General features: G+C 35.9%; 1 protein-coding gene across 4 annotated transcripts in view; it reads right to left on the reverse strand.

Moving 5' to 3' along the window:
* Relch (RAB11 binding and LisH domain, coiled-coil and HEAT repeat containing) overlaps positions 1 to 26,042 on the reverse strand; it is a 99,995-nt gene that overhangs the window by 7,459 nt on the left and 66,494 nt on the right. For 3 of the 4 annotated variants that reach the window (XM_036202159.1, XM_036202158.1, XM_036202160.1), the window contains 10 exons: positions 23,040 to 23,196; positions 22,361 to 22,484; positions 20,644 to 20,692; positions 18,795 to 18,874; positions 15,324 to 15,430; positions 13,878 to 13,977; positions 9,336 to 9,418; positions 8,482 to 8,545; positions 6,468 to 6,606; positions 1,815 to 1,931 (listed from right to left, as the gene is read on the reverse strand). In XM_036202159.1, coding sequence (XP_036058052.1) covers positions 1,815 to 1,931; positions 6,468 to 6,606; positions 8,482 to 8,545; positions 9,336 to 9,418; positions 13,878 to 13,977; positions 15,324 to 15,430; positions 18,795 to 18,874; positions 20,644 to 20,692; positions 22,361 to 22,484; positions 23,040 to 23,196 — 1,020 coding nt within the window. Of the gene's footprint in view, positions 1 to 1,814; positions 1,932 to 6,467; positions 6,607 to 8,481; positions 8,546 to 8,742; positions 8,826 to 9,335; positions 9,419 to 13,877; positions 13,978 to 15,323; positions 15,431 to 18,794; positions 18,875 to 20,643; positions 20,693 to 22,360; positions 22,485 to 23,039; positions 23,197 to 26,042 lie in introns of all 4 variants that reach the window. The other variant, XM_036202161.1, reaches the window with a different exon arrangement.

Below are 26,042 nucleotides of genomic sequence, written 5' to 3' on the forward strand. Positions count from 1 at the left end.
GTCAGTTCTGAAAGGAAGCCACACTCTAATCAGCTCTTGCAGAACAGATCTGGGCAATGGGACTTTATTAGTGATTGCACTCTTGACTCAAGCAAGGTGCGAGTCATACATGACCGAGTATTTGAACAGGAGCTACTCTAAGATGGCTCTTCTGCTTCTTGTCCTGGAAAGGGACGTTTTACTTTATTTATTCCAGCAATAGTTTGTGCATATTGAAACTCGATAATTTCTCTGTATAAATTTCTATGTTCTTCAGAAACCACTGCTTTTCGCATTTGGAAATTTTGTTTTATAGAGCTAAAGTTGTCCTTGGACTTTTCCCTTTTCCTTGAGGCATAGTCCATTATAAACTGTTATTTAATATAGATTACACATGAGTTTTTCTTAACTTCTAACAAATAATTTCAGAGCTGAGTTTCTAATTCTCACGCCATCATAGCTCTCTTGCCAGGATCCTGTCACTTCTTCATAAGAAGATTCCTCCTTGACAACTCAGAACAGTAGTTCCTCATCTGCTTCCTCTATCTTCTCTGTTGAAAATCCAACAAGATGATCAGGAGTGACAGTGACTTCTGCTTTTACTGGAACAAAATTTATAAAGGACATGGATACTTAAGTTATCCAACTAAAATATTAGATTCCTGCTGACTATATAACTGATATTATCAAAAGCATGGCTTACATCGTGGACATAAATAGATCATTTGTCATCAATCCTCAAAATAAAATGAACTCAGCAATACACCCTACTTTCTAAGTTTTAATTTCCAGAAGGACATACAGCTCCCCAACAGATAGCTTTTCCAACTTAATTTATTCTGAATAAAAGTAACCCTCCATGGTTACCTTCCAGTTTAAAAAAAAAAAAAAAAAAAAAAAGTCCAGTAACAGTGAGTGTCTACGGCACTCTAGAACATATTTATCTTATTTGAATTGACCTGTTCCCTCTGCTGAGGACCTGGCATATAACACAGAATCATGGTACTCCAAAACTCTTCCTGTAACCTGCTTTCCCTACGAATCACTAGGAAGCTTAATTACCTTTTTTTTTTTTTTTTTTGGGGGAGAGAGGGCATGATGATAATTCTCTACTTGTTTAACAAGTACTTCCTTGGTTCTATTGAGAATTCAGCTTTCCACCCTTCCCAATCTTAGTTCCCTTTCTTGAACTCTTCTGTTTTTTATTGAGAGCCAGAGGCTAGAGTTCACTTGGCCCATCTTCACTTCCTTCCTAGTTTTATTTTACTAAACATAGTATAGTGAGACTGTTCAACAGGACAGTTAAAGCTCTATGTTCCAGTTCAGTTTTGCTTTTAACTATGGAAAGCAGAAGTTGTCACTAAAGTCTTTAAGTCTTAGCTTAATCATTTAAACTGTTATCTAGTGGTTGATATTGGCCTCAAGGATGTTTTTCTCCCAGTTGTTACTAGAGATGACTACCATGTTGGCCCTGAACTTCTCCAGAGAGTAACACTTCTCTAAGAGAAATTTATAGTATTCCACTGGATAAATTAAACATTCTTTGCAAAATCCAATATCAGAACATAAAATCCTAGATTCATTCAGCCTTGTATTTCTTGCTCACTGTATAGTAAATCTCAGGGTAGGAAATTCATCAGGGCTTTCAAGTTATAAAATATAAATAAACAGAGGATTAAAAACTACCTTTAAAAATTATGAGATGGCTGGAGTAAAACAGGTATGGCAAAGTTGAACCAAAACTTTCAAAAAAGTCCACTCGATTTTTACAACTGGGTTTATCATATGATAGGTTATATACAGGCAGCTACTACAGTTCAACACATCAAGGATACAGCAACAGGACAGTGCACTGTAGGCTTCAAAAAGATGGATTGCGATGTCCAGTCTTTTCGAATCCACAATTTGTAAGTTGTTCACCAAGGCTAATTTATGTAAATGTGGTATAACAACTGAAAAAGGAAAAAAGAAATTGTTAATTTTATCCCAATCATGTGTATACAACTCTTATACTTTATAACATATAATTATTATTTTAGATTTATAAGGACTTCATTTTAATGCTGGATGCTTTCAAACATTTACCCCCATCCTCTGTTTGCTCTTTCTTCTTAGGCAAGAATATAAGCTTTTCCAAATAAGTGATTTGTGATTTGAGAGATACATGACACTACTACTACTGTCTAGTTCTAAGGACTATTTACTGATGATCTCACCTCACTTCCCAATCTTCCAAATGGAAAAACAATAAACAAATGAACCAAGACACACAGCTTATACGCACTACGATGTAGTTCTAGACATAAGCTTCCTCATGAAAATATTACCACTGCTATTACACAAAAGGTACATGCATTTTTCCTTTTTAATAATAAATTATTTCACTTCCTCACAAATCACAAGTAGCTCAAAACTGTAGCAAAGCCACTGTTAAATAGCACTCTGAATTTCCGGTCATTGAGGGGTAGAACAGCCTCACAGAACAGGGTGAAACTTTAAAGACAACCTCTGAAAATTAAAGCAATGGCTTAGGAAACAATGAGCAGCAGTCATCCTGGATGCCCAAGGTATTATTATTATTATTATTTTACTGAGCATAGACTTCCCAGAAAACCAGCTTTTTGCAGGAATGGCTTCAGAGTCAGTGATTGTTTATATTAACACTTTATCTTCTTGCTTGGTTATAGAACACAGCTCTGGCAGCTGTGGTGACCTCTTTCTTATTTACAGTAAGTCTGTGAAGTAAATGTATGTCTTCTGGAAGAACTGTGTCCTAACACACACAGGCTGCAAGGACAGTTTCCATGCTTATCACTAAGTAATGACAAAACCCCCAACAAAACAACTGACAATGTGATTTTGAGGGGTTTTCAGTATGTTGGCTCACACCTGTGATCCCAGCCTATATAGGCAGAAGCAGGAAGATTTACAGTTTGAGGCCCATCTAGGATACAGGAAGCGCCTTTTAAAGAGGGAAAAGAAAACAAAACAACAAATAACAGCGACAAAACAACTCTAAGCCAAATAAAAAGAATAACAATATCATTAAGAAGGGCTCTATGGGCTAGAGAGAGGTAAGAACATTTGTTGCTCTTGCAGAGGACCCAGGATCTGTTCACAGCACCCACTTGATGGCTCACAATCATTCACAATTCCACTTCCAGGAGACCTAACATCCTTTGTAGGCACTGTACACTTGTGGTTCTCATACATATAAAATGAAATAAAAAAAAAAAGAGCTCTAGAAATAATTTGAAGGCCAACCCACTCAAGAACCACGTTCTGCTGTTTTATCTGAGTTTCACTGGTCTGCTGCAACCCCCAAGGTAAGTAAAAGGTAAAATAAAAAAGGGGGCTCAATTTTTCTAAGACTCTTTTCTGCCCTCATTCCCAAATCTCTGACCTTTCCTTTGTTTTTCTGAGAAATCCAAAGTCATACCACATAATACACCTTAAAATTGCCTCATCAGCAGACAAACCTATACAAAGTAATTTCAGTTCTAAAGTTGGGCATGGTGGTGCACACCTATAGTCTAGACATTCAGGAGGATGAGGCAGGATGTCATACAATGAGGGTACCCAGCACAGGATGCTTTCTTTAAAATAGCAACAACAAATCCTGAAAGGACAACAGAACTCAGATAAAGGCCACAACCTCAGAGGTGTGAAGACGGCTCATTACAAAAACCCTAGCGCCCATGTAAAAAGTCAAGTATGGTCTGTGACCCCAGGGCTGGGGATGGAGACAGGGTAGGCTCTCTGGCTGGCCAGCCAGTCCAGCTGAGTCTGTGAGCTCCAGGTTCAGTGAGAGATCATGTTTCAAAATAATAATAAAAATAATAAAGAATATATTCTAGAGTAGTCTAGAGGTAGTTAATAAAAATAAGGATTTTCCTAATTCTCAAGAAGACAAAAATTTTCTATGGAAGCCAATTATTTTGTTATGTGTATAATTCTAGGCTACTGTCTCTATAATAATTAATTCACTTAATTAGTAACTCATCAGATGAGTTTAAATGATTAAAAACAGTAGAATATTAAATATCAAAAGAATATTTAATAACCTGGGTGGGAATAATTCTAAAACTCATCTTCAGTGGGAAAGAAAAATGGGAACAACGCAACTTCCAAAAAGCTTTTTATTCAAGGTTGATTAGGCAAAGATTTAAAACAGCAAATAAAGATAAATAAATAGAACTTAAAAATTAGATTTTAGGAAGCTTTCAAATAAGATCCTGGGGCAGATATACAGCCAAAGCACAGGGATTTGTCTTTTTTTTTTGTAAATGTACTTGGACCTGAAGTAAACACGGACCACCTGTGCTGCAATCTCAGCATTTGGGAGGCTGAGACAGAGACTGTCATTAGTTCAGGGGCAGGTAGACAATGGGAACAAACCTAAACCAAAGCAGATTTACTTGAGCCTTTAGAAAGCCTCTAGTGCATGATGGAACATTCTCAGCAACCACTACAAGTAGCTGGATATAAAACTAAACACTGTTCTAGATAAAACAACCAATGTTTAAGACAGACTGTTTAAAGGGTTATAGTGATGGTTCTGTGGTCAAGCACACTTGCTGATTATTGTGCAGAGGACTGGGTTTGGTTCCCAGCACCCACATAGTGGCTCATAATCATCTAAATCCAATTCCAGTACCAGGCCTCCATGCAGTGCAGATACACATGCAGGACACACAACACACACACACACACACCACACACACACACACACACACACACACACACACACCCACCCACCCTGTAGATATATATGCAGGCCACACACACAGATACCAAAACAAGTTTTAAAACAGATGCAAGACCAAAAGGTCTAATAAAAAATTGGGAAATAATAAGGGCTAATGGAAGAACTAATGTTAGTTAAGGAACAGAGTGATAAATAATCTAATTATTCCAATTTCTCCACTCTTTTTCTAAACACTCAAAGAGAATTACCTATAAAGATCTATAGTTAATATTTTCAGAAGACATCAGAGACAATGGTTAACTGGGTTTACACCTCTAACTGTTCTTTTTAGGACTACTGGGAGAAAACAAAATCCTGTTCACTTCTATTGCACAATTCTTACATACTTAAAAGGTAGGCATCAGTTGCATGAATAAAACTATCCATAGGAGGTCTATTTCTTAAAGGTCTTAAAAATTCTAAAAAAAAAAAAAAAAAAAGACACTGAAATACAGATAATGCCTGCTCTGAGAAATAATTGTGGCCTAGAACTCCTGAGGACAAAGCCTCCATGGACCCATGAAACTTAACTGGCTCCATTTCATGCTCATGGCAATCCAGACAGTTTCTTCCTTCAAAGCTCCCTTGTGAGTATAAGCAAACAGCTTATATAATGATCTACTGGGGACTGAACTCAACAAGATGGTATAAGCCAAAGACCCATTATTACTTACCACATCCCTTAATCCAGGAGCCAGGAGTTACTTTCTCTCCCTCAAAGAAACTACTGTCTTAATGATATCAACTCATCTTCAGAGCTCTGACTAGGATCATTACGTAAATGTGGTGTTGTAAAATTAGGACTGCCCATGCTGGTAACTAAATCAGCAACCCTTTTCTGTTCGCTGGGTAACTAATTATGAGTACACTCACCAAATGAGAAGGGACTCTCCTGACACCGCTGCCCTCAACAAGCCTTTTGGATACTGTAGTCCAAATAATGACTTACTAGTTTTTGTTGATCATTCTCATCTTAAAACTGTTTAAAAAAATCAGTCTGGCTGTATAATAAACAGTGTATTAGAGAAAACAATTTTTCAGTAGAAACCAAACTAACTTGAGTGGTTATATGACCTTCTAGAAAGCATGTCAAATTGCTAACACTAACAGGACAGTAAGTATCACAGTGATAATAAATATGCTTTGGGAGTAATAATTTGATGTCACCCAAGAAACTGCTATAAATGTTGAGGTCAACGTAAGGAAGAGAATGTAGGAACTAGAGAAAATGAGTTAGCAGATAACTATACAGATCAAAACATCAAAAATTCAAATAAAGTAGTGTATCAGGCTGATAGCATGCCAAGTGGGATAACTGTGAGCTTCCTATAAAACATGTAGAAGCAGAAAAATATCCTTAAAATTTTGATTAAAACATCCTTAAAATTTTGATTAAAAAAATCTCTTAAAACCAGATGGTGGTGGTACATGCCTTTAATCCCAGCACTTGGGAGGCAGGGTAGATCTATGTGACTTCAAGGCCAGGCTGGTCTACAAAGTAAGTTCCAGGACAGCCAGGGCTACACAGAGAAGCTCTGTCTCAAAAAAAAAAAAGTCTCTTAAGTAACTATAGGTGGGGAGCTACTCTTCCTGTCTTATTTATAACTGGTGTTTAGAAACACAATGGGGATCAATTCCAGGGGAGCTTTTAGAACATGAGAAAGGGAGAGCAGCAAGGCTTTATGCCCAGACAAGCCCCTAGTGATGGAACAATGCAGGAACAGGTAGAAAGAGAACTTACATTCATCTCGGAACCGGGGTTCTGCATTAGGCCCGACTCTGCCAAATGTTCTGATGACCTCTGTATGTAAAGAATGCTGGTCTTGGTACTGAGGGTCTTCCAGGAAAGAAGCCAACTGCATCTTCACTCTTTCTAGCAACTTAAAATCAGATATAGATTATTAGAAATCGAGTAGTGATGTTAGGGTGAACAGTAAGCATATTAAAAACGGCCTATGGCAGTGAATGCATGCTGTAAAGCCATGACAGTGAAGTCTTCTTACTCAGAAAAGAGCTCACTTTCTGTTTGTGCAGTTAATTCTTAATTTAGATTAAGAATACAAAACACCTCATAAAAATTAAAAAACAAAAACCAACCCCCCAACCCCAACCATGTAAGGAAAAGTTGGTAAGATTCTGATTTTGTGTTTAAATTATAATTCTCAAATCATAGTGTTAAGTACCCAGCTATTCATCTCCTGAAAGCAGTGAGTCATAAATGACTTACACTTTACTCACATTTCCCTAAATGACATTTTATTTTAGGATTTAAGATCATGTTGAAATTCTGCCAAGACTGCAAGCATTGCAGAAAGATGTGTTCTTTTTCTGTTGCTTTGTCAGTGAAATATACAGCAAAAAAGGGGAAAATATTCTTTCTATAACTAAAAATTTAATTTTTATTATAAGAATTATAAGAATCTTTATGACAAAATTTCACTGAATTTCTTACTTTGGTGAGCAATTATGTCCATAAATCATTTATTTTCTAATCCACAAGATTTTTTTATTTGTATTAAATATATGTCCAATATGACAAAAAGAAAAAAAAAAAACAAACTCTGACACTCGTCCTGATACATGTCTTTTAAAGGATTTTTTATTTTATGTGTATGAGTGTTTTGTATGTATGTATGTATGTATGTATGTATGTATGTACGTACGTACGTACGTACATCATGTGTGCACTTGGTGCCTGGAGAGGCCAGAAGAGAGCATCTTATTCCTTGAAACTGGAGTTATATGGTTGTGAGTCTCCATGTGGGTGCTGGGAACCAAACCCAGGTCCTCTGCTAGAGCACCGATTACTCTTAACTTCTGAGACATCTCTTTAGTACCTTGAGAAGTGTGTTATATTTAATGTTGTAGTTAGGCACATAACATAAAACCTTGAAATAAAACCAGTTTCAGAATCAAAATAATCTTTATGGAGGAAAAGCTTACTAAAAATCTGAAGCAGGCAAGGCAGGGTTTACTGCGGTACAAGCTACAAGAGCTACATGACTGTAGAGGATTCTACAGTGTAGCATCAACAGCAGGTGTCGGGATACAGGTGCCCCTCCGCTTCATTTGTCAAAGTGAGAGAGCTTTGCTTTCACAATGTTTTGTGACAAAATACATCTTCAAACTAGCAATCCAAAATGTATGTGGGGCGTGGTGGTGCACACCTTTAATTCCAGCACTTGGGAGGCAGAAGCAGGCAGATCTCTGTGGGTGCAAGGCCAGCCTAGTCTATATAGGGAGTACCAGACCAGCCAAGGGTACTCAGTGAGATTGCACTAAAAAAACTGTATGTAGATTGGTTTATATGCAGCTAGATTATAGTCACTTTCTCTCTCTCTCTCTCTCTCTCTCTCTCTCTCTCTCTCTCTCTCTCTCTCTCCCCCTCCCTTCCTTTTTTTTTGAGACAGAGTTTCTTTGTGTAACAACCCTAGCCTCTAGCTGTCCTGGAACTAGCTCTGTAGACCAGGCTGGACTCAAACTCACAGAGATCTGTCTGCGTCTGCCTCTTGAGTGCTGGGATTAAAGGAGTACACCACCACTAATTTTTAAACTGAGAAGACTAATACATAAATGGAACAGTTTCTTAGACTAAACAATTAGTTTAGGTAATGGCACTTTTAGATATTATCTTCCTTTGATCAATAATTAATTAAGAAATGCCATAAAAGTTACAATGCTCTCTGACCCCCACTTTAGGTATGCTAACATCACCACCACTAGCACAGAAGTAATAAACAAATTTCCATTCCTACCTCTCTCTGAATAACTGTTTCCATAATAGTGCCAAACGCTGGGATTGTAGCAATCCTAACAGAGCTGTTAGAAATAAAAAAGGAAGGAGATTGAGACTTCCCTGAGAGACAACAGAATCATCATTAACATATGTATCAAAATAAGCACAAGGTAGAAATCCCGCATTAGTCTCTAGCAATGACAGTTAAACTTTAAAGAGCAGACCAAGAATGCTCAATAAGACAGGCAGGATAACTCAGGGTCACAGTCTGTGAACTCACAATTCAGGATCACCGGACAAGGTAACAAGGGCCGGAGCAACCCGCTTGTCAACTAATGCTTCACTCATGCCTCGAAGAGTCAGCTGTAAACCAGTCAACATGCAATAAAAAATGGTTTGGTAAACTGGAATGAGAACTGGGTTAGCTGTGACTGAGGATGGGCAGGCAGACTCACTGGCCTTTCTTGCTTTAGTCATCCACATGAGACATTAAAATGTTAAGCCTTTGGTTCATGCCACTACACTCACTGGCAACAACCTGTTAGTGAGATTAGCAGAGCATCCTTTCTTGGCTCGGAAGAAATAGTCCATCAGCTTGTTTTGGTTTTGAAAGTGTTTATTGATTATTAATGCTAATACTTTTTACTCTACTATTTGGCCTCCAAATTAGACTTATTTTGAGGTTGACTTAAAAAACAACCCCAACAATGTACTAATAGCCACATGATAAAGTTTCAATTCAAACAAAAGTATATAACCCATTATTACTATTCTCAAGGGATTCTTCAGTGACTGTTAACAGCTTGATGGTTATTTCTCAACAGGCACATTTAGAAAGGAATGCTGGACATAGAAGGCAGGGACAACACTTACATTTCAGGGTCACTGGAGAGAGTAATGAGAGCAGGAACAACCCTCTGAGCTACCAGAGTCTCATTCACCCCCTTCACCAACAGCTGGTTGGTCAGCACAGGGGTATTCACAGGTGGTGCAGGGAAAGCAAACAGTGTGCCATGGGAAGAAGAAAGGAACAACCAAGAGAAAGAGAGAAAACACAAAAGCAAAACCAAAATTAGAAGCTAAGCAAATACTGCTACTAGAGAGCTTACCAAGGCAGAGAAGGCTTAGGAGGAGAGAAAGCTTACATTGCCTAGCAGTCCATAAAAAGAGGCCTGTCACCAACTGGATGGCAGTTTGTCCTTTAGGTCAAAGACTACATTCAATTCCTATCTTCAATTAAAATGTAATGGAAAGGAAAAATTTACTTTTTTCTTTTTGTTTTTATTGAGACAGGGTCTCAATCTGTAGTTCTGGCTGGTACTAACTCACTATGCAGATTATACTGGCTTCAAACTCACAGAGATCCACATGCCTCTACCTCCCTTGTGCAGGGATTAAAGGTATGAGTCAGTACAGTACAGCTCTTAAAAAAAGAAAAACATCTAAAAAAGACACATATTGTATTAACAATATAACTAGTTCAAATTCTTAAAAGTCAATTGGGTATGATTTTTATCACAGATAGGCTTTTAAAAAGCAAGCTTTAATGGCTTGTAGCCATCACAAAACTGCTCCTGACTGTTCTACAGTGAGGACGTTAAAGTCCACACAGCGAAGCTCCCAACCTTTTCTCTCTCACAGTCTTATCATCTAAGGAACACATACACTGCCGCATAATATTTTGGAATGTTAGACCTGGAAACCAGCTCTGGGTTCAAATTCCAGCTCTCACCCCCTAGTAGCCATGTAGCCTTAGATGAATTACAGAATAAACTAGTTTGCTCATCTGAAAATGCTGAATTTCTCACCTAACTCAGAGAATGAGTGTACTATTAATTGGCAAGCAAGAGAAATACTGCACATGACAAAGAATATGCATACAAGAGATGAGTTTAGTTGTGACTACTCAATAATATAGGATTTTCAATTTTATAAAAAGAAATCATTTAATTACAGATTGTTAGTTTACCTCTGAACATGTCTTTGCTTTCTAATTTTCTAAAAGCTTACATATAAGATGACCTGAGCCAATTTGTTTCTATAACAGTCATTAAAATACTTTGGTTGGCATTAGTATTCTAATTTTGTAAAACAAGAGGGTAATGGTATATATTTTGTTTTTGTAAAGAATACCACCCCGACCCCAGCTCCAGAATGTAAGCATACATTACTACTAAATCCTTATCAATCTGTTCATTAGTAGTAGTTCTCCTCTGATCAGAGTTCCCATGGACTTTCTATATCAAAATCACCACTGTGCATGCACTGACACTCTTATTATAAGTATGAGCTTAGCTGACGTTATGTGAAGATATTTATTTTTGCAATAATTTGTTACCATTTATCAACACATTCATTTCTGAATTGATTTTGGCATTCTGAGACAATTTATTAAATGTCTACATGATTAGGCAGGAGAAAAAGGGCAAAAGACATCTTATTATTATATTCATGTTACTGTATTCAGGTAGGAAGACATAGGACAAGGAGTTCAAATTCTTTGTATCGTAAGATGGTTTAAGTTTGGATCTAACTTGATGTTTGCTATCTTGAGTCTATTCAAAGTGGGTGATTTAGATGACAAGTTAATCACTCACTGCTCTGGGATCCTTAAGGTAATTAAAAAAAAATCTAAAAAAATAGTCAATAATTTTAAGAGTTATCAATTAATAGACATTTTACGTACTGTATGCTTTGATTTTTATGTCTGGGGAGGCAAATACAAACATTATCAAAATTTTAGCAGATGAAGAAACTGAGACTTGTAGAAAAGAAGTGAATTTGTCTAGGGTTTTTGTGTTGAAAGTAGAACCAGACAATGGATTGACTCATTCTTATCTGCCTTAATTGATGTCTGTGTTTTCTTTGAGTTATGGTCCAATGGTACAGTTCAATTACCTCATGATTAACATACTAGTTATGTGAAGTTCTTTCCTATAATTTGTCACTCTAGAAATATGAAAGTCATTAAGCTCCGCCTATAAAAGAATTTCATTCATTATCTACTTTCAAAGGTAAGACACAGTCTGTTGTTTAATAACAGCAACAATATAAACCCATTGACTTTCTCCTTGTCCTGCTATCTAAAGAAGGAGCTTAATTTGTGTTAAATTCTAGAAAATATTTCAAATTAAGTTCCTACTATATCATTCCTCACTTCAATCATTACTTTTCAGATAAGCTCTCAGGTAGTCCCGGCTGGCCTTGAACTCACTATGCATTGGAGGAGACTTTTGATCCACCTGTCCGACTTCTGCACCCCACCTCCCCCGCCCCAATCTTATGTGGTCCTGGGAAAGAACACAGAACCTTAGGCATACTAGGCAAGCACTCTAGTAACTGAGCCATACCTTCATCACAGGCCCAAATACCACTTTTATCAAAGAAAAAGTTATTTTCAATGCCCTTGTTTTTATTTGTAATTTACTCATTTTGAGGGAAGCAGGCATTATTCTAAATTATAAAACATTAATATAAAAGAAATCTCATGAATCAAACATAACTTTTGGTAGATTATTTCCCCCAAATAAGGATCACTGGCAGTAAAATTATACCCTAAATAACAGAAAATATAGTTCAATGCTAATCCATCTGTCCACCTAGTACTTCTTAAATTTATAATTAACTTGAAAGAAATCTTCGAAATCACTGTCAAACTTCTGTGACTCAGAAGTTCATAATCAACTGAAAGGACACTGATGACTGTGTAGGCACAGGTAGTGTTCAAATAAGCATCGACAGCAAGCACAGAAACCAAGTCACATACAGAAACAAAGCAGCTGCACTTTATCTGAAATGTTCCCATTCACACAGTATATATATAATTGTAGAAAATTATAGAAAGCAAATATTTTAAATATATGAAGTATTCTATCCTTCCAATTGTAATTTATCTTAAATTGTAGAGAAATTCTTAAATTCAGGAAGATTGAATTAATTCTTCTCAAAAATATTTGAAGTTCTACCCTCCAACCAAGAAGATGTTTGCAGCTGATACCTGGCTGGGAGAGGAAAAATCAGATTTCTCCAATGGAGTGTCAGTAGGCATATTTGAGCAGGCCTCATGCCCAGGTCAACACAAAACAGACTCTTGTGTTGCTTTGTGAGCACATTTTGCTTTGTTCTGTTTTGTTTTGGTATTTTTCTTTTCTTATTGATTCCCCCTCCCCCCCCCTTTTTTTTAAGATTTATTTATTTATTATGTACAGAAGAGGGCACCAGATCTCATTACAGGTAGTTGTGAGGCACCATGTGGTTGCTGGGAATTGAACTCAGGACCTCTGGAAGAGCAGTCGGTGCTCTTAACCTCTGAGCCATCTCTCCAGCCCCCCCCCCCCCCTTTTAAAGCTTGTTTTAAGTTTTCATTTTTGCTGGCTTTTTAAAAAAATTCTTTTTGAGAGAGACAGAAAGAACATGAAGTTGGTCAGTAATGAGGTAAGGAGGATCTGGAAGGAGCTGGAGAAGAGGAAAGAATATTACTCAAGTATATTGTGTGAAAAATAACTTAAAAATTAAAATAAAAAAAGGAATTCCAGCATGAAGGGACAATTTTAGTTTAGATAAATATATGTTCTGTACGCAGTTTTATTATTTTGTGAAGTAACAGCACAAATTAGAAAAACAGTGACATGACAACCATGTTCAGGGCTTCACATAACTAACTCACTGAATATTAACAAATTCATTCAAATAGACCTTTTTTTAAAAAAATCATTATCTTCATTTTGTAGATGAGGAAACTAATGTACAGACAAGTTCAAATCTGTCCAAGTAATTAACAAAGTTGGTGGCAGAGATGGAAACTTGAACCCAGGCAGCCTGACTCTATGGTAAGACTCAACAGTCCAATTGAGGACTTTAAGTTATAAAAATAAGTACACATGACTACATGCTACCTGATGGATAAACTTTCAGGTACTTTCAGTTATTATTTGGGAAGATAGCAAGTTAATAAAGTCTAGGTACATTATAGAACTATTTTCTGCTTTGTAAGGCCTATAGGCAGTTAATGACTAGGGTTCCTATTCCAAATATGATATGTAAAGTAATATTATAATCGCAAATAACTGTATTTTGATACTATTAAAGAGTACTACAACTTAAGCAAAACCCTACGTTGTTTTAGCTTGAGTAGTCATTACCTTGGTAAATAGGAAAGGACAATCAGAAAGATCTAATAGCATGGAATTTAAATAAGGTCTAAAAGAGAAATGAAACTGAAAATAACACTGAAAGAACCAATAAGGCTGGAAAACATTCTTCAATTTGCCAAAGCTAAAGTCCTGCCCCATCACACAGTACACAACTAGACAGCATTCAATGTCATAAATGAATAAATACAAATCTGCACATATATACATGGCATTTAAAACTGGAAATCACCAGTAGAACCAGGAGGAGTGAATGGTAACGTACCTCGAACATCCTAGCAGCAGTACACCTGACAAGTGCGGAAGTATGGACAACACCATACCACAGAACAGTCAGCAACAGCTCATGATAGGCAGGATTTGCACTGCAGGAAAAATGACAACGTTAAGATGAAAGCCACATGCCTAACTATTGCACTGAAAATTACTATCTATGTTTGTAGATACTGATTACATATACACTTATTAATGATAAAACACTGGCAGAACATATAAATGAGATATAAGTTTATTATATCACAGCTAAGATCCCACAAAAGTCACCTTATGTAAGTGTAAACCATATTCAGAATTACATTCCTCCAAGCATCTGTAATTGTGACAGAAATCCTAAACTATTTAATATCACAAAAACTAAAATCACAAATGAAAAGAGGAAGAGTGGCACACCCCTATACACAGAGCACAGGATGTGAAAGTCAAAGGACTGCAGACTGCAGGCCAGTCTGCACAATGTTGCTCAGGTCTATAAAAACTGGGTAAGCAATAAACCTGTTTTTTCATGTGGTTATAGAGTGAAGCTAATCTTAATGGAAGATGTGATTAATAAATGTGTCTCCTAGTGAGTGGCTCTAGCCTGTATCTCAGCTACTCAGGAGGGTAGGTAGGAGAATTACCAGGTCAAGGGCAGCCTGAGCTATAGAATGAGCTCAAGGCCTGCTGTGGCAACAAAGTGAGACTCTGTTTTAACAAATGGAAAAAAAAAAAAATTAAAGAGGCTGGGGTTATAGCTCAGTGGGAGAGCATTTGTCTGGCATGTATAAGGACCAGATTTAATTTGTTTCTAGTGCTGCAAAGGGAGTGACTGAGATGGATGTACTTTAGTAACCATAACTTGTGATTAAAGCAGGACAAGCATGTCACAGAGAACTGAATAACGAGTCCATGATACTAGCTTTCAATCGAGCTTCCTTTTCACTCCTGGGAAACCATTTCTTAAATCTGCATTGATTATATTTTCCTATTAGCTTCAAAGAAAGCATCAGTGTGTTCCCTTTCTCATTAAAAGAATCACATCAACTACAAAATAGTTAAGAATACTCAAACAAGCAAAACCAAAACCAACTCAAAATGTAAAATCTTAACTTTTAAAAACAATTGTATGATTAGGTTTAAAATATCATTCATTTAATAAATCCATCTGGAAAACTACATTCACTTTAAAAAAAAAATCCATGTGCCTTATAGAACTTTCTTCTCTAGCTGTTGAAGCATGTGCTAGCCCTTTTCCTCCCCTTTCTGGAAACCCTGCCCTGCTTCAGTTTGGATGGATGCTCCTTTCATCTGCTTTTAACTCTGGAGTGGGACTTCCCACTGCTATCATTCTGGAGCTTCCCATCACTGTTTGGTCTTAGTTTCCAGAATCATGTGTGTTTTTCTTTGATATGTCTTTACAACAACAAAAAACCCTGTAAGCTATTTTGTTTTTTACCCAAGTTCCACAAAGGAAGCCTTCAGGCTGTCAAGAGGAGCATGAGACAGTGAAAGCAGCGTCATTACGTCTTCTAAGAAGCCAACTAGCAGCTTTCGGTCCTCTTCCTACAGAGGAAAAATATTGATAATGAATTCCCAAACAATTAAGTAGAACTAAATGCCATAATTACCTATCTTTACTTATAAAGTATTACCACATAAGGGGAACAGATCCCACCTCAAAAACTATTTTAGTTGAAGATATTATTTATTAAACATATCCATGATCACAATACTATGAAGTCAAAGACTATATCGTTATTTGATTTAGATCTTGCTTTCTAATATGGTAGCCACTAGTCACATGATCATTTATTTTTAAATTTAAATGAAAAAATTAGTAGCATAGAAAGTTCAGTTTTTTTAGTCATACTAACTATAAATTAAAGATTTAACCACTTTAAACACTGAGGACAATTAGTATCCTCAGTATTAGATGACTCTGGTATATAAATTATTTATACTACTACAAAAAGTTTTATTAGTTGGTCCTGATTTAAGGTATAATATTTTATAAAAATGCCATTATCAGTCTTAGTTTCCATGAATGGTGGCTATACACAGTGAAAACCAGACCACCAAACAGTTACCTTTCTAATGACAAAAGGTTGAGTTCTAAGAATTATATTTGTAATATTCAGTGGTAAAACCTCTAGTTGCTGAAACAGAGCAGTGTTCTGAAAACAGTTCTACTTTGTGTTTAAGGACAAATTACTAATGTTTTTAAGCCTTATTCAAGGAATCATTATTAATTTCATAATTTTTATTAAGAAATAGACAAACCTGTTAGTTTAGAGCTAAAAATTTTGCATGTTTAACTAATCTGAGTGCATAAGGGAAAGAAATCTGATATTTTCCCAGGAAATAAACACATAAGGCCAAATTGTCAAAAAGAATAAAAAAGTCAAGGACAAACAGCTTCTGTACACACTCCAGAAGGCAGACTGCATTATACCAGACCAAGGTGAGAAAGGAACTTTACACCCCCCCCCCCACACCTTTTTCTGTTTTTAAAGTTATCCACTGTGCTGGTTAGTTTTCTGTTTGTTTTTGTCACCTTGTCACAGCTAGAGTCATCTGGGAAGAGGGAACCTCAGCTGATAAAAACTATTTCGACCACATTTCTTAATAATTCATGAGAAGGGTCCAGTCCAGGATGGGCAGGGCCATCCCTAGGCAGGTGGTCCTGGGTTGCATAAGGTTGAGCAGGCCATGGAGACCAAGCCTGTAAACAATATTCCTCTGTGTCTCTGCTTCAGTTCCTGTCTTGGTGTCCCTCAAAGATGGACTGTGACTGGAGCATGTAAGCCAGACAAACTCTTGCCTCCCCACGCTGCTTTTGGTCATGGCCTTTATCACAACAAAAGAAAGTAACTAAGAGAAACTAACCAGGATACCTGCTAAAGTTAAACAATAAATATAACTGGAAAGCAAGCTGCAAGTCTAAAAGAACTCAGTGAAATAAGAGCTGAACATAGATTTCCAAAAGAGCATGGATTCTTTTGAACTTCTAAAATTAACTGTAATTATTCCCCATTTTAAATATCAAATCAAATAAAACTGCTTTATATACATAGGTCACAAAGTGTGTGTGTGTGTGTGTGTGTGTGTGTGTGATGCTGAGGATCAAACTGAGGAGAAAGTGCTGAGGGGCAAGTAGATGGTGGGCAAGTGCTTTCGCACTGAGCTATTTGCCTAGGCCTCAAGATAGTCTTCGTTTCCTAATAAAACTATAGGCTGTGGTTTATCCTAACACAAATAGTACTTAGCAAGGAGAACCATTAACTGCAGGTCTGTGCTTTCTGAAATAAGCAATCCGGCAATCTGATTACTGCCTCAATTCATTAAATGTTCTATGATAGAAAAGCTCTTATCATTTTAGAAATAAAAGTATATTTGGATTTCAGAGTCATTCTAGAGATTGGTCTTTATTTATAATATTGTAAGTCTGTTTTGAGGTCCTATTATATGCCATATCTTATATCTGGTAATTTATCATGCTTTAAAATGATAGTTAGGGCTGGAGAGATGGCTCAGGGGTTAAGAGCACTGACTGCTCTTCCAAAGGTTCTGATTTCAATTCCCAGCAACCACATGGTGGCTCACAACCATCTGTAATGAGATCTGGTGCCCTCTTCTGTATACAAAATAAATAAATAAATCTTTAAAAAAATGAATAAAATAATAGTTAATCAAACCTCTATCAAAACTGTGAAGTTAAAAAGAGAGAAAATATTGATATCAGATTTGATACCATGCTGATGCAACTTCCAAATTAAATGGAGAAGAGAATAGTATCAAATTATTGTTTATAGTAATATTTGGGCTTAACATAATTCATCTCTAACTTTAAGAATACTAGAGACTGTCAATGCTATATGCCTGAAAATATCTCACATTGAAACTGAATGTCTGTGTTATGACATCACAGAAATTCACTTAGAAAAGCTTTAAGGAATATTGTGCTACTTTTAATAGAAACAGAACTCAGACAGCTAGTATTCAGGGTACAGCAGTGAGTTTAATGCTGTGATACCACTTGAATGTGCTTAGAAGAAAGGTGCAATAAATATCAAGTGATGCTCTTAGAATTCAAGGGCCAAAGAAACTAGGAATCCATGGAGAAAACTCAGAAAATCATCAGTAAAAGCATGCTTCTTCCTTCGTATGCTTCCCTTTCTAATGTGCCTTCATGTGGAGCATGCTATTTACTCAAAGTGCAGTGAGAAGAATGTGCCTGGCTGTCATTAATGACCACACCTCCTGACATCTATCCTGGTTTACTTCGCTTCTCCCGAGTCTGTGTTGGGCTTGTGCCTTATTTACAGCACAGCAGAAATCATACTATACTGACTCTGGGACGAACTCTTACTCTAGCACATTCTGCTTTCACATTCATCGGCGCTTTGAATCATCAGGTGGTAGGGCTCAGTCCCTCTTGTTAAAGCTCCACCAACATAACAGCTTATGCAACATGAGTGACCACAGCAAGACCAGCAGAAGCTAGATGAGCTGTGTCCTGATTGCAGAATCATAAGCAAATAAAATGGTTTATACCTATGTTTTGGGATAGTTTAATACATAGCAATAATTAAGAAAACAAAGTATTACTAAAGGGTGCCTTGGTAAATACAATATAGTTTCTACTGCAATTTTAAAATTTCTAATATATGTATTAGATACACCATTTATCCAATACATGGAAAACATCAAGAAACACAAAGAAATTCTGCTAAGTAAATCTAATGCTACACTAAATTTATTTGTTAAATTGGTACTTTACTTGGAGACTTATTCAAATATGCTCCTCATTTGAAAAATGAGTAAAACTTCTCTTTGCTTTTCTTTTGGGTCTGACCCCAGCAAACACACATCAAGTATGTTCTAAGGAGAAGGTACCTTTACTGGAGAGAAAGACTTGCTTTCTTACCTGAATGTAACACGTGAGGACTCCTGTGGCATAAATGGGGACTGTAGCTTTAGTGAGGACCCCATTTCCTGATGAGGAATCTAAAATTATTAAAATATTTTTAAAAGTTCTAGTATACTTTAAGTATAAAGGCAAAAGTGAAAGACAGAATTGCATTTAAAAGTACAACTATTTATGAGATGGTTTTGTGAAGCATTTGGTGAAGGTACAACTTAATAACAACAGTTCTGAAGTGGTATTAGAACACACAGTTCTGACAGATGAGAAAGGAATTTAATAATCAAACTGGGACAAATCTAGACTCCTATTTCTAGAATAAAAAACCCCAAAAGCTTTCTTTTTAAGGTCTCTGAAGTATCTCTACAGCCAGGTCTTAAGTAGCACACAGATACGCATTAGTTAACCTGGTTTGGCTTCTAATGTAGGCTTTTGTGCAGACAGCAGTGTCCTGATAATGTTCATGGAGGAGAAGGGACCAGGCTACACCAATGGGAAGAATGGCAAGAGAATCCAACCATGATTATGTGACCTATGACTACTGTCTAAGAGTCTTTCTTCATCTACAAATATTAAGATAATGTAAGACTTACAAAGAAAAATTCTACAGATGATAATGAGGTAAATTATTTATAGTACCAATAGCTCATTTACTGATCATTACAAAGTTTTAAGTGGTTTTTTTTTTTTTGTTGTTGTTGTTATTGTTGCTATTGTACTGATACTTTTATATAGTTAGTTTACATTCAGTGCTAAACACAAAGGAAATGAATTAAAAAGATACATGATTTCAACAACAAAACTGGTTTCACATTAGCTAGCATTTAAAGTTTATTTTGCTGGTAAAAGTAAACTTTTCTTGGGAGGAATATTGATGTTAGCTAACACAATAGTAGTAGAGAATTAAATCTGAGGCTGGAATAAGTGGTATTTAGAGATACGACTACAAAAATGGGGCTTAATAATCATTTCCTTTCTGAACAATTAAGTATTCACAGCTAACTATTGATTTTTAAAAGCTGTCAGTCCTCAGTAACTTAATTTTTCTTCACTAATTTATCATTAGAATTAGTATATACCACAAACATAAAAAAAAAATCAACAATCAGGCAAAAACCAACTCTTGAAAAAACTATTAAAAGTAACTTTTGTGCTAATGTTTTCAAACTTAATTCATTTATTCATTCTCTAACTATTGCTAAGGATACCAGGAATGTAATTTTCTAGACACTAAATCACATCTTAATGATCTAAGAATTACCTATGCATTCAAGATCAATCAAGTGGAAGTTGCTATGTATTCCATTTAATATTTTCTATTATTTATTCTTAGAAATAAAAACAAATAGACAGGGTTACAAGAGGTATACATAGTCATTTTCTTAGGCCAGTGAAGCTGGCCTAGAGTGATGCTGTACCTGCTCTATCTAAGGCAGATGGGTGAAAAATGATCAATGCAAGGTCTATTCATACAGGACCTATAGTTTAATTTTCTATTTCATTTAAAAAACTTGCATACCCTTCATTGCTTTCCACTATTATTTTAATGTTGCTTCTTTTGTAAGCTGAAGTACTTTGAGCATACCACAACACACTCTAAGGATGAAAGCAGCTGGTTGGAGAAACTTGACCTTAGGTCAGTCTGGTCACAATTAAGGTAGTTATTTACGTTCAGAGTGAGGAAGGATGGAAGCCAACTGACATGGCTTGTGGGAATACTAAGAACTCCATGATATACACTTTCCTTCTCAATTACTCTTCTTAGTTTATGTAATTTTCAGGTAACAAATATAGTATTTTTCATGAATATAAAATTTAAACTGTTTTTTAAAGTAATAATAGACATACTTACCAATGTTTTCTTCAGAGAGTCTTAAAATCTCCTGGAACTGGGGTTTTACCTAAGCAATGCAAAGAAAAGATCCATGGATTAATCAGTGGTAAAATATATATTAATTATGATACAATTATTTATTTTGCTTTATAGACTATTGAAATGGTCAGAAATATATTATGTTTAATTAACAGGCTCAAGATAAAGGAAGAATAAAGGGACTGGAGGCAGGACTTTTAAGGATAAATAAAAATCAAGCCAGGTCAATAAGTTTTTTCAAAATAGTCTTTAGTACCTTTCCTTAAAATAATTTCCACAGTGATTTTAAAAACTTAAAATTACTGCTAAAAACTAAATTTAGTTATAAAAAAGCTCACTTGCATATTATTACATGATTAAACACTATATAACCACATATGATTAGAAGTATTGGGAAAAGAATCTCGCTATATTTGAAGGGAATGAGGAAATTCCACTCACTTAGGATTTTCATGGCTAGCATATTCAAAATGTGAAACTCATCAAAATCCATTATCAATTCTTTTAAATTTGAACTTCAAATAAGGAATTTTCCTTCGGTATCTTAAGTTAGAGCAAATGCTCATTTCAGTGTTTATGGTTTTTTTTTTTTTTTTTAAATTGGAATTATCAGAGATTTCAAACCACTGAAGACAATTCTACAGTGTTCAACGCTCAAATGACTCCTACTTGTTTTCCTAAAACATTAACAGCTATTTATTTAGGAACTATTGAGCAATTCCTGCTGATAATGATATCAGACTGGTGAAGAGGTAAATAGATTTTGCTTGCTTTACATTAATATTAAGATTCAGTTTTTTCTTATCAGCATCTCAGTCATATTGACTTGCACATTTAATGTAGACTGGGAGGGAGAACATTGTGAAAAGATGAAGAGTCTGTAGAATCACACAACTAAGACTGAATGGCTTCATTTCACAAAGCACTAATAACAGTTTACTTATTAAAGGTCATGGACCTTATCAGCCAACACATTAGAAAGGAAGTTTGAATTTTGATGAGTTTATTGCAGACTACGTTTCTGCTTCAAAGGTTTCAAAAACACAGATTTAGTAGGAAGGAGCGGAAGCTTAGGATGTTTACTATCTGAGTATCTTGATGAAAACCTGATCATAGCAGCCACCTTTTAAAGTCAGTTCTCTAAGCAACTAGCCAAACAATAAGCTGAAGAAAAATGGATTAACAGAATTGATGAAGAATTGGAAGCAAGTGTCCTCAAATTTTAACACCTGAAACAATCAGCAGTGTTACACCACCGTGACAGAACACATTGTGGTAGTGACTGAGACACAGATTTGAGTGTTCATGCTGTCTCTAAGACTCGGTATCCTTGGAACAAATTTTACAGGCTCCTGTGGCTCATCATCTTAGACTTTTACCAAGTGCTAAGCAGACCAACACTTCCAAAATCTGGAGTATATGGCAAAAAAACTTGATAATTATTCAAAGAATAGGGTTGCTTTCCACGGATGATATACCTATGGTAAAAGCCTTTGACAGATCTCATAATAAAATCTCAGTACACCCGAAGCTGAGACTAAATATACTATTAAATGTAACTAATTAACCGCATTCTAAGACATTAAAGATGCTAGAAGATAAAGGGAGGCTCATGTTATTATTTACTTTAGTAAAGCATTATTATATTACAATTATGTCTCTTGAATATAAGTAAAGATGGAATACTAATATTTACCTTAGTGTTTGTAAAAATTTTGCCAAATGTCCGGCAAAGACGCCAGAAAAATCTGGAGAATTCATGGACACAGGCTGTTGAGGTTACATTAATTTTGCCCACTATTTCGATAAGCTGTGGCAACCTGAGCATGAAAGGAGAGGAAAACAGCAAGGGGACAAGTCAATGACTGTCTCTGGGATACTTCTTGCAATAGTGCAGATCTGAAAACCTTCTTTATGCTTTCTGTAAGCAAAGGATGGGTTTTGGATCCTTTGAAATGGCGTTAATGAACCCTACTAGATCAACTCTTCAAACATCGTTATAGAAAAGTTTTCCACATGTGAAGTTAATGGGATTCAAAATCATGGATTTGATACATCACAAAACCTTGGTTTAATAAAGCATCCATTCTAGACTCAGAGCTATTAAATTAGGATGTAGTTTAAAGTCTACTGCAACTACCACTCAAGGCAGTAGATCAGTCCTGATAGAATAAAGATGAGCTTCTTCACAGAATGTTATATACACAGTGGGCGTAAAATCACCTTTCAAGTTTTGCTTTTGAAGATGCCAATTTATGTTTCTTAAACAAATTAAATCTATTTTATAAACTTCCCTCTGTCTCAAGCCTAAATATGAGCTTTTTAAAACTGAGCTAATTTAGGTATATAAAATGGATATGGAGGTGGTAACTTACAATTGATTGACAACCCACAGCAAACTCTCCCAGCCTGTTGTGCCCTCATGTTCTAGTTGGTAATCGTAAAGTTGGAGTAGCACTGCCAATTGTTCACGACTTCCAATAATAGTAGACACATCTTGCAGAGGTGACATAGGCCGGGGGAACCTGGTCACTATAAATAACAAATAAATCACATAGGAAAAAAATAAGTTTGAGCACTTAGTTATTCTGTTCAAAGCCAAATAAGGCTCTGATATTCAACTAACTTGTTATAAACTTTAAATTTCAAACCTTTAGGAGATTTGGGACACCCACACTTAATAAATAATTTAATGAATGCTTATTAGTGAAGACTAAATTAATGTAGTTTAAATTAAAATTGGTTTGAAGATAAGACTCCAGTAAAAAGCATGGATTTAGTTAAAAATTTAATTTTAATTAAAAAAAAGAACAAAAATATGTAATTCCATTATACTGTTTATGTCAATCAATATAATAAAAGATATCCTTTAGAGACTAAAGTTAAAAGCAGGGAAAATTCTATTTCAAAGGAGAGAATAATGATGTAAAATATTCAAGCCTCCCCTGAATAAACTTTTTTTTTTGGAGCTGAGAATCGAACCCAGGGCCCTGTGCTTGCTAGGCAAGCGCTCTACCACTGAGCTAAATCCCCAACCCAATTAATACATTTTTTTTTTTTTTTTTTGAGACAGGATTTCTCTGTGTAGCTTTGCACTTTTCCTGGAACTTGCTCTGCAGTCCAGGCCGGCCTCGAACTCACAGAGATCCCCCTGCCTCTGCCTTTCGAGTACTGGGATTAAAGGCGTGTGCCACCACCGCCTGAATAAACTTCTTTAGTAGTTAATGTTCAACATTAAATGCTTTATTTAAAATTTTCAGTCTGTTTAAGTTAATGTAAAGTATTAAAGCCAGTGACCACCAAGCTAAAGCACAATCTATATAGATACCATGGTCCCACATTCCAAATTTTAACAAAATCTGAAGGGAAAATGAAAAAAAAAAAAAAACAAAAACACAAAAACAAAAACTAAAAAACCCTCCTTACTTTTAAATTGTGTAACTAAAATATAATATATACATTTATATACAACTATGTTTAAAAAGCTTAAGCATATTAATAAAGTCTATAATCCACAATCCACTCACAATCAGAGTGTTTTTTTTTTTTCTTTTTTGATTTTTGAGACAGGGTTTCTCTTTGTAGCCTTGGCTATCCTAGAGCTTACATTGTGGACCAGGCTGGCTTTGAACTAACAAAGGTCTGCTGGCCTCGGCCTCTGCCTCTCAAGTGCTGGGATTAAAGGCTTGCACCACTACACCTGGCTCCAATTTCTTTTCTAAATGACATTTTAATTTGCCTGTGTGTTTGGGGGGTGGCACACCTGTACTATGATATGCATGTTGGTAAGAGGACAGCTTATAGGAGCAAGTTCTCTTTCCACCATGTGGGTACTAGAGATTCAAATCAGGTTGTTGGGTTTGGTGACAAGCGCCTTTATCTATGAGCCATCTTTCATGGTATTGTGGAATACTTGCGTATATGACACAATTTCAATCAGGATCCTGTCATACTGGGCACAATCTACTACATATGATGGAATGAACTCTTATATTTCAAAATTATTAATCTATGATTGAACAACAATATTTACAATTAAAACAGATGGATTGAGACTGACTATATAAGGAATGGGACTAAAGGCATTTTAAAATCGGAGTCCAACAGAAATAAAATGATGGGAAATAGGTAATTATGTGGATAATTAAGCTATAGAGAAGAAATAAGAATGTCTAGGTGGCTGTGGTAGCATGTGCCTTTAATGCTAGCACATGGAAGGCAGAGGCTGGTGGATCTCTGAGTGTGAGTCTAGTCTACAGAGCATGTTTCAGACAGCCAAAGCTATAGAGAGACCTTGTTTCAAAAAACAAAAACAACAAAAGAATGTCTCAAGAGCCTCAAAATATTTTTCTACTTAACAAGTTTTAAAAACCTGAAGTCTATCATAGAATATTACATAAAAGTTCCCAGAATAACATTTTAATACGATGGTAAAACATTAAAAAATCGAATCTTATGAGCAATGAAATGTGCACAGTAATTCTCCAGAATAACAGCTACTAGGAATCACTGGAGGTTAGTTCTAAAATGTCAGAGAATGCTACCTTGTTCACCAGCACACTCCTAATGCCTGAAACCAAAGTGCCTGACATAAACTTTAGTTAATGTTTTTATACATACATACACATATATATACACACATATACATAAATATATGTATATACATGCATATATACATGTAATAAAATAACTGGCAATAAAAAAACCTTGTGTCATCCTTTCTAATAGACCTACCACCACCACCACCACCACCACCAACAACAACAACAACAACAAGCCAAAGAGTTATAGCAACAGCAACTAAAAACAAGACTGTTATTTGGTGTAATGAAGACAATCACAAGAAGTAGTAGTTACATAAGTAAGAGCATGTTCAGGATGGCAAAGAAATAAGTGGATGGCAGCAGTTGGCATAAAGGAGTATTTGTTAAAAAACATGAAGAAACGATAATATGTATCATAGGCTGAACTAGTTTCTTCTCTCAAGTCTTCTGTTTGGAAATAGGTGTGTTTGGATAAAGTGAGATCATCTAGAAGGTGGGGTGGGGAGGCTCCTATCTAATATGACTGATGTCCTCACTAGAAAAGTCTACAGAGAGCATAAAATGTGAAGGGAACGACAGAGTCAGATGTATCTGCAAGCCAAGGAGCACCAAAGAAGGCCCATAAACTACCAGAAGTTAAGGAACAGGACAGCTTTCTCTCAGTTCTCTGAAGGTCCTTTCTCTGCCAGTATCTTCATGTTACACTTCTGCCCTCTAGCTATGAGATGGCATATTTCATTAAGACAGTTAGCCTGTGGTACTTTGTTAAGACAACTTCAGCAAACTACCACAGCCAACCAGGAAGAGGAAGAGGGATTTAAGATAAGAAGTACT

This window comes from Onychomys torridus, chromosome 11 (genome assembly GCF_903995425.1).
Source record: "Onychomys torridus chromosome 11, mOncTor1.1, whole genome shotgun sequence".
In the NCBI taxonomy this organism is placed as follows: Eukaryota; Metazoa; Chordata; class Mammalia; order Rodentia; family Cricetidae; genus Onychomys; species Onychomys torridus.